Source organism: Chelonia mydas, chromosome 15 (assembly GCF_015237465.2).
Source record: "Chelonia mydas isolate rCheMyd1 chromosome 15, rCheMyd1.pri.v2, whole genome shotgun sequence".
In the NCBI taxonomy this organism is placed as follows: Eukaryota; Metazoa; Chordata; order Testudines; family Cheloniidae; genus Chelonia; species Chelonia mydas.
The window spans coordinates 8,901,778-8,918,725 of NC_057856.1; the positions used below are offsets into that span (position 1 = coordinate 8,901,778).

Consider the following 16,948-nt stretch of genomic DNA (forward strand, 5'->3'; position numbering starts at 1 on the left):
ATCTTTGGTTCCTCAAGAAGAGAAGCACGTGTCCCAGAAGATGCTAGAGCCTCCAGATCCTCTAATCTCAGATATCACAGCCACATATACAGGTTCCAAAAGCCCAGGCCTCTCTCTGGTGTGCCAAAGCGTTATCTCCTGCAGCTCAGTCAGGAGAAGGCCATGCCCTGTATTATAGGGCCAACATATCCCAGGCCCTCACTAGGACTGCATGAGCTACCACATAGCTTTGATGGCCTGCCCCGCGTGTTCTTTAATGGATTAGCGACAGCTGCCCAGCTTGATGGCAGAGCCCGCGGCTTACCTAGTGATGATGGCGAGGTGGGGAGGGCTCATGCAGGCCCCCATGAACAGCACCACGTTCTCGTGCCGCGTCTGCCTGTAGGCCATCACCTCCCGCTTGAAGGCCTTCAGCTGGTCCTCGTTGTCCCTCTCGATGTCGATGAGGCGTATGGCCACCTCGCCGTGCCAGCGACCATGGAACACTTGGCCGAAGCGGCCTTTGCCGATCAGCTCTCCGATCTCCAGCTGCTCGAAGGGGATGTCCCACTCCTGGAGGAAGATGCTGGTCTGGCTGGCCTTGCGTGGGAAGTGGCGAGCGGAGAGGAGGGACAGGTTCATCTCCTCGAAGTCATCCTCAGACTCTTCGGCCTCGTCATTCCCCTCCTCGTTCTGTGGGGAGACAAATGGGGTGGCTTACCTGAGCGGGGTCAGCCAGCATCATTTTCACAGCCTCTGTGCATGTAGGGAGCAGGAACATGTGTTTCCACTACTCATCAATGAACACCCACTAAACCAGGTGGAGCAGTTCCCAGCGATGCAACAATCCTGGCCACAAGCTGCCTCCCAGGATTGCTTTTTGCCAGAACATGTGTTTCTAAGAACCCAGGTATGCTCAAAACCACATCCTGGGAGTGCCCTAATCCCCACCTCTCCCCTCCCCCGATTCTTCCTCCTCCTCTGGTTAGGTGGCAGATGGAGGATTTGGAAGACACCACAACGTCAAGGCAGTCTATTAACCAGATGGCAGGGGAACTCGGAGAGGAGGTGCCAGGTCTCTGCCGAGAAGGGGATTAGCTAGTGTTGTACCAGCGCTTCTTGGAGGCTGCTTGAGAGTGAGGCCAAGAGTGAGGGGCTTGGGGATTAGCATTAATAGGGGACACAAGCAGAGCCCAGGAAAGCTGGATTGTATGAAAACCTGCCAGAGCTCCAGTCTCTAGCACTCCTTCCGACATGGAGAGAAAGCTACCAGGTTCACGTGGAGAGCACCAGAAAGTTCGCGAGCGACTGCCTGGACCTAGCCAGATTGTGCTTTGGGGCATTGGAAAGGGGAAATGAAACATTTGTTTGCAGTGAGTCTCCATGGAAACTTGCACAGTGGCAAACGCTCAAAGCAAGAGGTTGAAATGCAACAGCGTATTTTCTTGGATAGCTTTTCCGACACCAACACTGGAGCCTGCAAAGCTCAGCCTCGCCTCGCCAAGATTCCCCACGATTACTGCAGAGTAATTGCAGATTGTTGCAGATTGAAACTCTCTCAGAACTATCCTGAGTTTCTTTCTTTATGAGATGTCTTAGCAAGTTTTGTGTAAATTTGAGAGGCTAATCCCCTACACCCACACACGAAATACAGGTATTCCTATACAGACTATACTGAAATATAAATATATTATTGGCCAAACTTCTGCTCTTGTTAATACTGGTGCAAACTGCCTTCAACAGGGTAAACAAGAGCAGAATTTGGACCATATGAAAAAAAATCCCTCGGAAGAACGGTAAGTAGAAGATCAGACAGACACACACTATTTCCCCATGTTTATTCCCCCCACACACACCCACACACACACCCCCGCTGTTCGTCAGACGTTCTTGTCAACTGCTGGAAATGGCCTACCTTGATCATCACTACAAAAGGGCCTCCCCCTGCTGGTAATAGCTCACCTTACCTGATCACTCTCGTTACAGTGTGTATGGTAACACCCATTGTTTCATGGTCTCTGTGTATATAAATCTCCGCACTGTATTTTCCACTGAATGCATCCGATGAAGTGAGCTGTAGCTCACAAAAGCTTGTGCTCTAATAAATTTGTTAGTCTCTAAGGTGCCACAAGTCCTCCTTTTCTTTTTACTATCAGGAGAGACAGATACTTGAGCTGATCAAATATGATTCATGGGTGAATTTTGCCATTGTTCATTGTTAATTAATTCAAATAATTTTTCACTGCATTCAGTGCGCTCTGGCAGATACACACATTACTGTGATGGACAGATTGACTTGAAGGTAGCCATGAAGGGACTTTGCTACTGTAGTTGCTTTTAGGTGGAAGGCACTCAGGTATTGTAGTGATCTATAACAGACAGACAAATTCAAGGATTTACAAATACCAGGGAAAACTAGAGAGACTTAGGCCGGAATGTATCTATGTTATTTTACTAATTTCTGATGTTATTGTGACACATTTGAGGTCTGATCATCTGCTCTGTTGCACTGATGTAGCATCATAGAAGTGAATGGAGTTACATGGGCATAAATGCAACATGCATACATGCAACTGAGCCGAGAATGAGGCCCTTTTGCTTTCAGGATGGGACTTTTAGAAGTGCCTAAGTGACTTCAGAGCACACATAACATTGACAGTCAGTGGAACCTGTGCTCCACAATCACTTCGAGCCTTAGGATGGTTTTTCAGACGTGCCTGTTAGATCTATGCTCTGCACCTGGTCTGAGCAGAGACCCACCATTCTGGTATCTGTTATGAAAAGCTTAAAAGTCTGTGTTGACCCCCTTATACCCTGCCTCCCACTGAGCTACTGGGGATAGCAAGGAGGCAATTCTCCCTCCAACCTGGTTCTCTGTTTGTTCCCACTGCTGTAATTCCACTAAAGCCAGCATAAGTGGGAGTAGAATCCGATCCATCCATTAATTCAATTGCAGGCCAGCTCACAGTGGAGATGCAAATTTTATGCCAGCTTCAGTGCAATGGACTCTGAGATGTATAGAATAGAACAGTCCATTAAGCACAATGCCGAGGCCAGCCAGCTCCATATAATTGTCTCTGAGAAGAGCTATAGATCATAAAGGGGGCAAGATGCCAAAACATTAGGCCGCGGCAGGGTCTTGTTTTAACAGAGTTCAGGTCGTAAAGTTTTCCTTTCATTCTCCAAAGGAAATGAAAAGCCTGCAGTAGCATCGCATGTCTCTTACCTCAGACGTTGGCTCCACTTCAATTTGAAGCAATGGATTTCCTTCAAGGCTGTTAAAAACAAAACAAGTTAATATGCCACCACGTGCATGGAACGTTCCCTACGTTCTGTGCCCCGACACTGCACAGCAGCCCCAGGACATGGCCGTAAGCTCCGGCTTCCCTCCAGCTCAGCCTCTCGCAAGACAAAAGAAAACAGCGTGCAGGAATCTCGGGCTTTCTACATGCCTTGCTGACATGCTAATTTCAGAGACAGATCTGAACAGGCCCCTCCCCTACCCCTGTCCCAATTACCACCACCCCCCGCCCTCCAGTTCTGTGGCTTGAACCCATCACCAGTTAATATAACAAAGGGGTCTGAGAACCAAAGGATGCCCCTGTCCTAGGAAGGCAGGAAAGTGCATAGTTCTCTCTAGCACATGTACTGGGAGATGAAGACACAGGTGAGACACATCTATTTGGCATAAGAGAAAAGAGGAATTTTTTTTTTTGACTGTCATAATTTTAGAACTTCTGGGTCACCAAAATGGGAGGATTGTAGAGACTTCCTATACAGCTTGGATACTAGCTCCCCATTGCACCTGGTAAGCAGGGCTTGGAAACAGAGATCGCCTTTACAGTGCTGGACGTAATTATGATGTCACTATGGTGCCTCGGATAGGCTGCGAGTCTGACATCCTTAATGACGCTTGCTCCGTAGGGCCCTGATCTTGCAAAGGCCAGCCTATACTCACAGGAGTAGCCCCACAGAGCTACCGGAACCACTGAGGTGAGTAAAGGTCCTCACACGCATTACTGCTTGCAGGACTGGAGCACATAAGAGTCCCAGGTGCTGCCAACTAACTATTAAGCCATATCCTGTAGTCCTTGGTGAGGTTTTACTCTGTCCTTACATCAGGGAACTTCTGTTGACTTGAGGGAGTTTGCCTGAAGAAGGACAGAACAAAACACTGGTTAGGAGCCTTGGGGTCTTGCCCAGGAACAGTATTGTATGAGACTGGAAGCCCTTTGGGGCAGGGATGGTATTTTTGTTCTGTGTTTGGACAGCACCTAGTGCACTGGGATCGTGGTGCATGCCTAGGGTGCTACCACAGTGTCAGTAGCAATAAATAAGGATTCACAGTAAGGAATTCACAAAGCAGTATTAGCAGTAACAGTGTGGATAGTTTGTAGTACTAAAGGAGGACAGTACTGAAAGTAGATACAACGGAGATTGTTGGTGAGTGCAGGAAAGCAAGGGCTTGGTTAGCCTAGCCCAGGCCCCATGGGCATTCACATGCCATAGCCCTGCCTGTCCTCCTTAGTGTAACTGCTATTAGAGTATCAGAGACCATGAAAATATTTGTTTCTGCAAACCGCTGTTATGCACTGCTCGGTTTAAGCTGAATTATATGCAGCTGCTGATTCAATCTTACACTTGTATGTTACTGTCAGGCCTTGTCTACACTGGTAAGTTTCTGCGCAGTAAAGCAGCTTCCTGCGGTGTAACTCCCAAGGTGGACACACTGCCAAGCCACTTAGCGCGCAGAAATGGAGCAGTTGCAGTGCTGTAAAAACACCACCCCGACGAGAGGCATAGAGCTTTCTGCGCCAGGGCTACAGCACCGCGGTGCCAGTGTAGACACCCTGGTCGATTACAGTGCTGCAATTGGCCTCCGGGAGGTGTCCCACAATGCCTGTTCTCACCTCTCTGGTCATCGGTTTGAACTCTACTGCCCTGCCCTCAGGTGACCAATCGTCATCCCCATCCCTTAAATTCCTTGGGAATTTTGAACGTTCCCTTCCTGTTTCCTCGATGATGCATGCAGTGGTCTCAGCGCATCTTTCCTGATGACCACGCCTTCTCCACGCACCAGGCGATCCCCTGCTTGGAGCAATGCCGAGCTGCTGGACCTCATCAGCATTTGTGGAGAGGAGGCTGTCCAGCCCCAGCTGCGCTCCAGCCATAGGAATTATGATACCTACGGACAGATTTCACGATACAGGACAGAAAGGGGCCATGACAGGGACACATTGCAACGTAGGGTCAAAGTGAAGGAGCTGAAGAGCATGGGAGGCAAACCGCCGCTCCGGTACTGCGACCACAAGCTGCCGGTTCTATAGAGAGCTGGATGCGATACTCGGTGGCGACCCCTGCTCCACTGCGAATGTCCCCTGTGGATACTTCGGTTGCTCGCGTGCCAGTCGAGAGTGGACCGAGCCAGGAGGAGGAACCTTGAACAAGGATGGGGAGAGGGACCCAGAGGCAGAGGATGACTCGGAGGTCAGAGATTCATGCAGCCAGGAGCTCTTCTCTACCCCAGAGGAGGCTAGCCAGTCACAGCTGTCAGAGCTTGGAGAAGCGCAAACAGGAGAGGAGGGCCCTGGTAAGTGGCTTCGACTTTGGGAATCGCTGAAGCGAGTTGTCGGGGGCAGGAGGGTTGCAGAAAGCAGGCTTGTATCTGGATGATGGACGTACCAACACATGCCTAGTCTGAGCGGCGGAACAGGGTGTGGATTGACTCCCTCACTTCATGGGAATCTGCCTCAGAGATCTCCAGGAAACTCTCACGGAGATACTGGGCAAGCCGCTGCCGCAGGTTCTTTAGCAGAGCTGCTTTGTTTCTTGCCCCATGAAGGGTAACTTTCCCTCACCACTCTGCCATCACTAGGAGGGGGGACCACTGCTGCACACAGGCAAGCCGCATAAGGGCCAGGGCAGACGCCGCAGTCCTGGAGAAGACCCTCCCTTGATTCCGTGCTCACCCTCAGCAACGAGATAGCTTCCATAATGAACACAGCCTGTGGAAAATGTGGGGACAGTAATGATTATAAGGCCCCCCCCACACACAGTGCCGGCTCTCCCCAAGAGCCACGTGCCCAGTGAACAGTACGGTCCTGGAACACTGATTTCCCCTGCCCCTGCGGTTACTCACCATTTTGGGGGTCTTATGGCTCACGTGTGCTTGCCTGGGGTCAGCCAGTTAGTGACAGGTGTGTGAACAGTGGCTGTGTTTTAAATCAGTGGTCTGTGTGTTGCAAACAACACTGCTTCTGTAAAATGTTGCATTTTGGCTTCTCAGATATGACCTTGGGAGCCCAGCCTCCCTCTTTGTTATCGCTGGGCAGAATTAGAAAGCAGCCACGAAGAACTAACGAGGACTTTCTGTGTGATGTCATGATGCACTTCACGGCCAAAAAACAAGAACTGAAGGCGTGGCAGGACAGCGAGAAGAGGGACCGAAAGGAGAACGCAGCGTGCCAGAACGAAGCCACAGAGCAGCTCTTAAACATTAAGGAGCGCCAAGGTGACATGCTCCAGGCGCTACAAGCACTGCAAACCGAGCAGCTCCGCGGCCGCCCTCCCCTGCAGCTGCTGTCGCAAAACTTTCCCATGTGCCCCCCAGACACCGCCAACACACTCCTATCAACCTCCTGGCTCCAATCTGTACCTGTTGCATTCTGCTCCTGCCCCGTCAGAGTCCAGCCCTGCAGACTCCCAGGACCCACTGCACTCAACACCCGTCGCCCTGCAGTTTAGCCCTGCTGAAGTACAGTATCCACTGCACTGTACTCCAAAGGACAAGGATGGATAGGATACCTGGACATACACAAATCTTTAACCATCCCGGACCCTCCCTTCCTCCATCCCCCTCAGTGCTGATGTGTATTTTTTGTTTGTCCTACTCTTCCAGTTGCTGTTTTTTAATAAAATAATTGTGTTGGTTTGAAAGCAATCTTTATTCCATTAATTGAAAGCAAGCAGAGCCCTGCAAAACAACACGCAATATTCTTACACCTTCATAGTGCATCATCTGCACCAATCACAATCACCTCCTACTATTACAAGCACTGAACTCCCGAGCACAGCAACAAATATTAGTGGCTTTCCGCTTCAAATTGCTGCCTCACGACATCCCTGATCCTTATGGCCCTACGCTGCACCCCTCTAATAGCCCTGGTCTCTGGCTGTTCAAATTCAGCCTCCAGGTGCTGAGCCTCAGCGGTTCAGCCCTGAGTGAAGCTTTCACACTTTCCTTCACAAATATTATGGACTGTACGGCACACGGCTATAAGCATCAGAATATTGTCATTGACCAGGTCCAGATTCCCATATAGGCAGCACCAGCGGGACTTTAAACAGCCAAAAGCACACTCAACAATCATTCTGCACTTGCCCTGCCTGTTGTTGAACCACCCCTTGCTGGTGTCAAGGTGCCCCGTGTATGGCTTCATTAAGGGGCAGGCAGGGTCTCCCAGGATCACAATGGGCATTTTGATTTCCCCTTCAGTGATATTCTGATCCGGGAAGAAAGTCCCTGCTGGCAGCTTCCTGAACAGACCAGTGTTCCAAAAGATGCACCTTTCCAGAACAGCCTGCGTTAAAGTCCGTGAAACGCCCACGGTGATCCACAAGTGCCTGGAGAACCATAGAGAAATACCCCTTCCAATTAATGTACTTAGTGGCTAGGTGGTCTGGTGCCAGAATTGGAATATGCATGCCATCATCGCCTCTCTGCAGTTAGGGAAGCCCATTTGTCCAAAGCCATCCACAGTGTCACACACATTGCCCAGAGTCATAGACTCATAGACTTTAAGGTCAGAAGGGACCATTATGATAGTCTAGTCTTACTTCCTGCACAACGCAGGCCAAAGAATCTAATCCACCCACTCCTGTAACAAGCCTCTGACCTATGTCTGAGCAACTGAAGTCCTCAAATCGTGGTTTAAAGACTTCGAGGTGCAAAGAATCCTCCAGCAAGTGACCCGTGCCCCACGCTGCAGAGGAAGGCAAAAAAGTCCCAGGGCCTCTGCCAATCTGCCCTGCAGGAAAGTTCCTTCCCGACCCCAAATATGGTGATCACTAAACCCTGAGCCCGTGGGCAAAACTTACCCGCCAGACACCAAGGAAAGAATTCTCTGTAACAACTCAGGTCCCACCAGATCTGACATCCCATCACAGGCCACTGGGCATATCTACCGCTAATAGTCGAAGATCAATTAATTGCCAAAATTAGGCTATCCCATCATATCATCACTTCCATAAACTTAACAAGCTTAGTCTTGAAGCCAGATATGTCTTTTGCCCCCACTGCTTCCCTTGGAAGCCTGTTCCAGAACTTCACTCCTCTGATGGTTAAAAACCTTAGTCTAATTTCAAGTCTAAACTTCCTGATGGCCAGTTTATAGCCATTTGTTCTTGTGTCCACATTGGTACTGAGCTTAAATAATTCTTCTCCCTCCGTGGTATTTATCCCTCTGATATATTTATAGAGTGCAATCATATCTCCCCTCAGCCTTCTTTTGGTTAGGCTAAACAAGCCAAGCTCTTTGAGTCTCCTTTCATAAGTCAGGTTTTCCATTCCTCGGATCATCCTAGTAACCCTTTTCTGTACCTGTTCCAGTTTGAATTCATCTTTCTTAAACATGGGAGACCAGAACTGCACACAATATTCCAGATGAGGTCTCACCAGTGCCTTGTATAAGAGTAGTAACACCTCCTTATCTCTACTGGAAATATCTCGCCTGTGGCATCCAAAGACCACATTAGCTTTTTTCACGGCCATATCACATTGGCAGCTCCTAGTCATCCTGTTATCAACCAATACTCTGAGGTCCTTCTTCTCCTCTGTTACTTCCAAGTGATGCATCCCCAGTTTATAATAAAAATTCTTATTAATCACGGTCTTTCAGAGTAGGATGAGATTAATGGCCCTGCACACTTCCATCAACACGAGTCCAACAGTTGACTTTCCCCACTCCGAACTGGTTAGCGACCGATCGGTAGCAGTCTGGAGTAGCCAGCTTCCACAGTGCAATCGCCATGTGCTTCTCCAATGGCAGGTCAGCTCTCACTCTCATGTCCTTGTACCACAGGGCTGGGGTGAGTTCCTCACACAGTCCCATGAATGTAGCTTTCCTCATTTGAAAGTTCTGCAGCCACTGCTCGTCATCCCAGACGTGCATCACGATGTGATCCCACCACTCAGTGCTGGTTTCCTGAGCCCAACAGCGGCGTTCCACTGTGGTCAGTGCCTCTGTGAATGCCACAAGCAATCTCGTGTCATAGCTACTGCACGTGGGGAGATCAATGTCGCACTCCTCTTGCCTTTGTGGTTTAAGGAATAACTCCACTGCCACTCGTCATGTGTTAGTGAGAGCGGGCAGCATATTGGTCAACAGCACAGGATCCATGCCTGCAGATCGAAGAGGCAGAGCGCGCAGTACACAAACTATTGAAAGATGGCACCAAATGTGGATGGAAGCACAGGGATTGCTGGGATGCGAAGCAATGCACCATGGGGCATTGGGATAGGACCCAGGATGCTCCGTGACCCCCTTCACCTTCCCACAGCTCTTAGCGGCAGAAGAGAAAGAGGTGCTCTGGGGGATAGCTGCCCAGAGTGCACCACTCCGAATACTGCTGCAAGTGTGAACATGCTATTGCCCAGGCAGCTGACAGCGTGACCACACAACAGCGGTGTCCCGTCAGCGCTCTCTGATCGGCGCTGTAACTGCCGGAGCTGTAACTCTGCCAGTGTAGACATACTCTCAGTTAAATCCCCCAGGTCCCTCTATCACAGACCGCTGAATCAGTTTACTTCCAGTGAAGAGACTGCTTTGCGTCCTCTCTGCACACTCTGGTCTTTGGTCATTCCTTCTGGCTCCAACTTTAGGTATTTTACATTTCTGGAGTCTACTTCTCATTTATACCTAGACTATTTTGCCAGAGCAGAGTAAAGGGGTCTTAAGTGTCAACGAGAATGGGGTCTCAAGTGTTAAATGTGCTGTGGAAACCTTTCAGAGGAAAATTTTAAGACAAGAACTGACCACCCTGTCATGTGCCAATGTAAATTTAGAGTTACTCCACTGGAATCAATGGAGTTATAGTTGCACAGAACCAGTATAAATGAGAAGAGAGTCCTGAGAGTTTAACTGGCAGAAAACGGTAGCAAATACCAGCCTAACACACAACCATATTGTTTCTATCTGTTACACCTGCTGTACAGCCAGGTAAGCCGGTTTCCACACCTTGCTTTTAACAATACCAGTATTAATAATACGATCTATTTCTAATAGTGCACCGATTACAGCCGGCTTTCCACAACGGCTTCTCAACTACCCTGGCGGTAAATCCAGAGCAACATCCCTGATGTCAACGCAGTTACTTCAGAGTTTCATTGGTGTAAGTGAGATCAGAATCTGGCTCAAAGCTTTATAATTTCTCCACACTCCTGAGCTTACTTTACTACAACATACCTCTGATGTGAATGTATTTATTTATGGACCAGAAGGCAGGAGTGACAGCTGTACAACCTATCTCATGAGGTCTAAATAGGCTTGAAGGAAGCAAGGGGAATTTGGGTGTAAGATCTCCATCTCTCTCCTGCATTGGCTTGAGTTGCAAAGTGGACTTTAACCTCTAGTTTGACTCAGACACAGGCTATCAAATAACCATCCTGGCATTATTTGCCAGGCCACCACCAGCTCTGCCTAGGTCATTCAGATGGCCTCACTTGGACACAGAAGCAATTCTTTAGCCCCCCGCAACAGAAAAGTGTGGGCAATCCTGATAGAAACTAAATTTCTGTTTGGGCTGAGATCTTATCTGCTAAATTTCAGAGTTACATAATCCCCGAAAACTGGAGTTTATAAAAAGGAATGGCAACAGCTCCTGAAATTTAACAGCACTGCTGGATACTGCTAATGCAACCCTGATCAGATTTGCCAGGAAGATCTTAGGGAACACTGAGCTAAACAGGGAAAGCAGCCACAAGTAAAAGCAAAAACAAAGGCCACTGGGGAGAGCTTTTCCTAGCTGCCAATTATATACCAAGTTGCAGGAGCTGTTTAGACACCTAATGCAAACTTTAGGGATCTTAACAAATATTATTGGTGGAGCTGGGCGTGCTGCTTTTATTAAGGTTATCCAATGCTTCCTGTTTTCAATTGCATAGAATTTTTCCAAACTTTAACCATGTGGCTGAAGTGGATCACTTGATGACTACCCGTTCTGTTCATTCCCTCTGAAGCACCTGGCATTAGTCACTGTCGGAAGACAGGATACTGGGCTAGATGGACCTTTGGTCTGACCCACTATGCCATTCTTATGAAGTTTTCCATGATAGGCATCTGCTTCGGAGAGTTTGTTTGTTTAATTTCAGACAAAACGGTATAGCCGTTTCTGAGAACGAGGCTAGGGGAAAAAAGAATTGCACCCTTTTCTTTGAACAGCTCTCGCGTCCCTGTGCTTTGAAATAGGAGTTTGAAATCTGGCAGGAGGCTGGCCTGGCCTTTGTGTCAGGAATGTGCCTTTTGCCATCTCTGCAAAAATACACCCCTATTTGGCCAAATTATAAGCCCTTGGAAAACTGTTAGTTTGCACATGCTCAGGAGAGACTTCTTAGATTTTTAGCCCCTCAAATCTTTGAGGATCCCATCCTCACTGAGCATGCTCAAGTCTCTCACAGCTCCCAGTGCTGACCAGACTGCGCATCCCCACAGACCAACTGAACACGCTCCACCCCAGGGCTACAGGGCGAAGCCCGACTTTCCCTGTAATTGCTGCTCCAGGCTGGGCACTGGAACAGATTGCAGGCAACCCCCTGCCGGCCCCCAGGCAGTGTGGTGGAGGAAGCTGCCTGATTCGAATGCAGAGGGAACAAAAGCCAGACCATGGGAGGGACAGGAGTAAATTACAAGGTGAGACTGGACTGGACGGGCAAGGAGACTGGGAGCCAGGATGGAAGGGGAGGCTGGGACTGCATACTCCATGTGCCTCTTTAGCTCAATCTTCACATCTTAGTGCTGTTAATCCACAGGCAACTGACAGAGCTCCTGTCCCCACTGTGATCATTCTGACCATTCCCCTGCAATACTGGTCCTAGTCGGACAGGAGGATCCATTGGCACAGGTCTGCCGCTTCCATGAATGACCTTTGCACAAAGCAAGCAGGCAGCTGTCAGTCACACAACCAGTGAACGGACTTGTATCCCTAGCAGGTGTCCAAAAGCAAGGGTGCAAGGGAGTGAAGACCACAAAGTGAAGAGGAAGTAAAAAGACAAGGCAAGAGACCCACTTACATTGGATTAGAATTCACTGGGTGAAGGATAACTTGAGGTGCTCGGGTCGGTGTCTCAGGCACAACATCTGAAAACAAAGGAGAGCAGAGTGTGAAAACAGAGAGGGAGACATGCTGTAGGTAGAGCAGAGCTGCCCTGAGTTTAGTTTCCAAGTTAGGCAGTTTGTTGGCAGGGCGACAACCATTATTTCCTGGGGTTTCCCCAAGTCCCTGGCCCACAATCTCTTCTCACTCACCGAGGTGGTATCACACCTGCATAAGGGAGAGGAGAATCAAGCCCAGTCTCTCTACTTCTCTCTTCTATCCCATCTCAGAGCTGCACCCAAACCAAGGCCAAGCTGACACCAGCACTGCCTCAGCAGTGGCACCTCCAATCAGTCAACCAACCAACGGGAGGAAGAACTGCCTCTGACAGGGGAAGGCCCAGCCAGCGACAGGAGACCAGGATTCAGGGAAGAGGGAGAAGGAGAAAAGGAAGTCCTGTTTCAAAATGAGTCAGGTGAAGGCAGGGGAAGGGCCCTGGAGAGGGCGGGGAAAGCAGAGAAGGATGGCTGGGGAGGAGAAAGGGAAGAGAAGTTGTCACAAAAGAGAAACTATGAGATGAAGTGGCCACATCCTGGCTCCCACTGAGCGCTGCCTATAGGCCCACTTTCCCACAGCACTGCACCTGCTGGAGCCACAGACATCTGGGCAAAGCAGGGATAAAAAGCTACCACGTCAGGGTGCTCCACATCCCTCAGCACTTTGCACTTCCTTGCACAAGCACCTGTGATGCCACAAGGAACAAAGCAGTGGAGAATCAGGCCACTTCTGGGTTTGACAGAGGCAGTTGGTGTTAGACTGGTAGGGAGACCCCCCTGGAGGATGGACAAAAGACCGTGAGAGACTCTACTAATTCCTCTGGACCTTGTAGTCGGTAAACAAGGCCAATGAGGAGCTTCTCTGGCTGGCACTGGCTGCCTTGGTTTAATGTGAAGTTCACCCTTCACGGTCACAGCCAGAGGAAGCAGATGCTTCCACAGCTACTTCTTGCCCTTGGGAGCCTTCTCCTTGCATCCTGCAGCTGACCCGCCCCTCCCTCCCACGCCATGGCTTACAGCCATGTGTGCTGAACGTCACATCGATGTTCTTCTCTAGGCTCAATAGCTCAGCTGACAGTCACAAAAAACAAACCTGCCTAGGGATGGATTTACCCTTCAAACAACTACCTGTTTCTTACCCTCACGGCTTCCCAAACCTCCTGCCACCTGCCCTCAATCAGGGCAGGGGAAAACCCTCCAAACAGGGCTTCCCGCCAGTTCCTTTTCCTCATCTAATACTACATTTCTCCTCCCCACAGAAAACCCTAGCCCTGAGGACTGCCTCAGAAGAGACAGGCCCACTTGAAAAACACTGCAAACTCTTGGGTGAATTTATTCGCTGCAGGGTGAAACTCACCCCTGTGCAGAAAGCCAGCACAAGGCACAGGTGCCATTCACCCCCACACCCCCATATTCTGAGAGACTTAAGCAGACCCTCTGCACAGGGGATGAATTTCACCCTCAATAATTTAGTCAAATCATCCTCATATTATTCATTTCTAGAAGGAACACACCCAAAACCCCTCCCCACCCTTTAAGTCCCAGCTGATTACGTTACAGCAATTGATTGTGATCACTTTGAAATGACTTACCTGGGAAAATGAACTGCTGTTTGTACTTGTAGTAGTGGGAAGCTTGCAATGGAGAAAGAAAGAAGTTAAAAAAGTGAGCAACGTCAGGGCAACACAGCACAATTGGAAGGGTGGCATCTGTAAACCTCTATGTCCTGCATCACAGAGCATCCAGCCTCTGCTGGACCGGGGAGGAAGAGATCAGAATTGGGCATCTGATCCCACTGTCCCACATGGCAGCGCAGGGCATGGACTTGCCGTCAGTTAAATCTCTCACAAACACGCCCCAGTTCCTTTGTGTCTGTTAGTTAGGGTAGGTCTACACTTCAAACTGGAGATGTAAATTTCAGCTTGAGGAGACATAACCGCGCTAGCTCTAAATTGAGCTAACGTGCTAAAAATAGAATGTAGGGGGTAGCTGCCCCAAATGCACACCTAGCATCTTAGACAGGTGCGAACTCGGGTGACTAGCCCCTCCAGTCACTCATGCTCCTGCGGCTATACTCTATTTTTAGCATGCTAACTCGATCAGAGCTAGTGTGGGTATGTCTCCTCGAGGCGGAATTCACACCTCCAACTTGAAGTGCAGACATGCCCTTAGACTGTAAGCTCCTCAGGGCAGGGACTATGTACTTTGTACCTTGTGCAAATGCCAAGTCTGTGGACGGCACGTCAATAACAACAGCCACGACACAACTAGGTCACCAGGCCAGCATCTGGCTGCTTTACGTGACATAGATCTGTTTAGGAGCCATGTTATCTAACAAAATTCAACTCCCCCATTCTACAGTCTTCAGTACTTAGCTTAGCAGTTATGCAGCACTTTGCTGCTGAGATTTCCAAAGCCACCTGAGGGATTTGGCCACCCAATTGAAAGCCAATGGGATTTGGGCACTTAAGTCCTTTGGACTCCTTTGAAATTTCTAGACTACACATCTAAGGCACCAGGCACCCATTAAGCAATCGATTAACTAATGAACACTGCACAAGAGAGGTACAGCTGGTAACTCGAGGGCAGTTAACAATCAAGGATGGCTCTTAAAAGGTGTGGGGAACAGAACGACCTTTGATATTATTGCTTCTTACCAAGCCACTGGAGATCAGCCAGCCCGTCCTCTCCCTTCCCGGTCAGTGCCATCGCAGCCCAGTAGCTGGGCCGATACAGCTCACTGCCCAGGAAACGAGTGGCTCTACTTCTAAAAATGTGTTCACCACAGTCATCCCCATAGCGCACCCCCTCCCCATGTACAGCTACACTGACACATTGATCAAAATCAGCCCAACCAGTCTCAACCCCATATACCCAACTCCCACACAAGCCCCTCAGGTGGCCATGTGAGAAAACAGATGAGCTTACGGTCTGTCTATGCTGAGTCGGGAGGTGGGATTACAGTGTGTGTAGACACATCCGAGCTGGCTTGGATCTAGCTAGCTCAAGTAACATCAGCAGTAGTCACAGCAGCATGGGCAGACACACAAGCTTGCCTCCCCCTGTTCAGGACCCTGGGTATGTACTGGCTTCACCCCTATTGTTCTTCAAGCTACATCAAAGCCAGCTTGGGTACGTCTACACCTCTGACTGCAGTTTAGACATAGCCTAGAGGCCTCAGTCTCCACCAGGACCATGGGGGAGGTGAATTCTCGCCAAAGACACTTCTCTGAAAATGCCTTGCCCTCATCCCTTAAGTGATCAGTCTCGGGATTGTTGTCAACAGCCTCCCAGGTGGTCTCAGCTGTCCCAGTGGCAGTCAGAGAAGGGGGCATCTCTCAGGTACCAATACAACTGCATACGTCTTTCTAGATCAACAGGGAAGGAAGTGGCAGCTAACCAGACAGCTTCTAGGGGGACACAGGTGAATTCAGTTCTGGGGCTTCCTGACAGTCTTCATAATCTAAATCTGAGATACTCAAGCACCCCCACCCCTTTCACTCTGCCCCTATGGACGGGTGTGATGGGCAAGCTGTCCTTGCTCTCCATCCCAAGGTACCCAACTGGATCAGGCCTGGGAAGGACCTTCTCAGTTCTGAGTCACCTCAGACTGTAGAAGCCGCTCTGTAAGCAGATGGCTGCCTGCAGGACCCACTACCAAGCCTCTCTATGCAGATTATTTCACCTCAGAAATTTTTTCCTGTCCCTGTCTCCCTCCAGCTCCTCCTTTCTGGGGCTCTCTGCCTTCGCCCACTTTACTGGATTTGCCCAAAGTGGCAGACTGTCCAGCCCATTTGGAGCCATTTTGTTTAAATATAGATGTTCAGTGTGCGTATGGTACAGCATCCCAGCAGTACGTGATGGCCACTATATAACAGAATCTATGCACCGAAACTTTGCACGTCAGCTCCAAGGCACACAAAACACAGAAAAAAGGTAACTGAACACGCAGGCAAAGACCAGGGCAGCCCTCTTTCCTCCAGCACAGAGGGGCACTTTGACGATCAGAAGGAAGGCAGTTGGTTGGTGTTTTGTACGGTGAGAAAGGAAGCATTTGATACTTCACAAACTGAAGTCTTCTCTTCAGTTCTTTGAGAGGGCAAGAGTGGACAGGTGCAACTCCATGGGATTCCTACAGTCCACGGTGCACCTTCTTCCCCACTCATGCAGGAGTCAGTGCTCTCAGCCTTGGCTCCAGCTCCACGAAAAGCAGATACCTTCCATTCAGACCATGGGGGAGTGCTTCTAAACAAACAAAGGGCCTGATCCTACCCAAAAAGTGCAGATGGGACTGCTCCTCACACTGCCGGTTTGAGGGTAGAGATGATCACACCTCATGTGACAATGACCCAAGGATGCAGAACAGAGGGCCCCTTTCCTTGTGATTTTTACATCTCAGGTAGATGTTGAAAGCCAGAAGGCTGGAGCCATGTGCTCTGAAACAGCTGAGAAATGCAATTATGTACTAAAAATGCCTTGTCTCCGCCCTAGTTTACACTACAGAGTTAGGTTGACACAAGGCAGCTTACGTCGACCTAACTCTGTAAGCAGCTACACTAAAATGTCGCTCTTGCCGACGTAACTCGCCCTCTGCGCCGACTTAA

At 49.5% G+C, this 16,948-nt stretch overlaps 1 protein-coding gene across 3 annotated transcripts in view; it reads right to left on the reverse strand.

Moving 5' to 3' along the window:
• Window positions 1–16,948, reverse strand: part of KSR2 (kinase suppressor of ras 2) — a 295,477-nt gene that overhangs the window by 86,221 nt on the left and 192,308 nt on the right. For all 3 annotated transcript variants that reach the window (XM_043529547.1, XM_043529546.1, XM_027834074.3), the window contains 4 exons: window positions 13,937–13,978; window positions 12,266–12,332; window positions 3,206–3,254; window positions 305–672 (listed from right to left, as the gene is read on the reverse strand). In XM_043529547.1, the coding sequence (XP_043385482.1) occupies window positions 305–672; window positions 3,206–3,254; window positions 12,266–12,332; window positions 13,937–13,978 (526 nt within the window). The remainder of the gene's footprint in view (window positions 1–304; window positions 673–3,205; window positions 3,255–12,265; window positions 12,333–13,936; window positions 13,979–16,948) is intronic.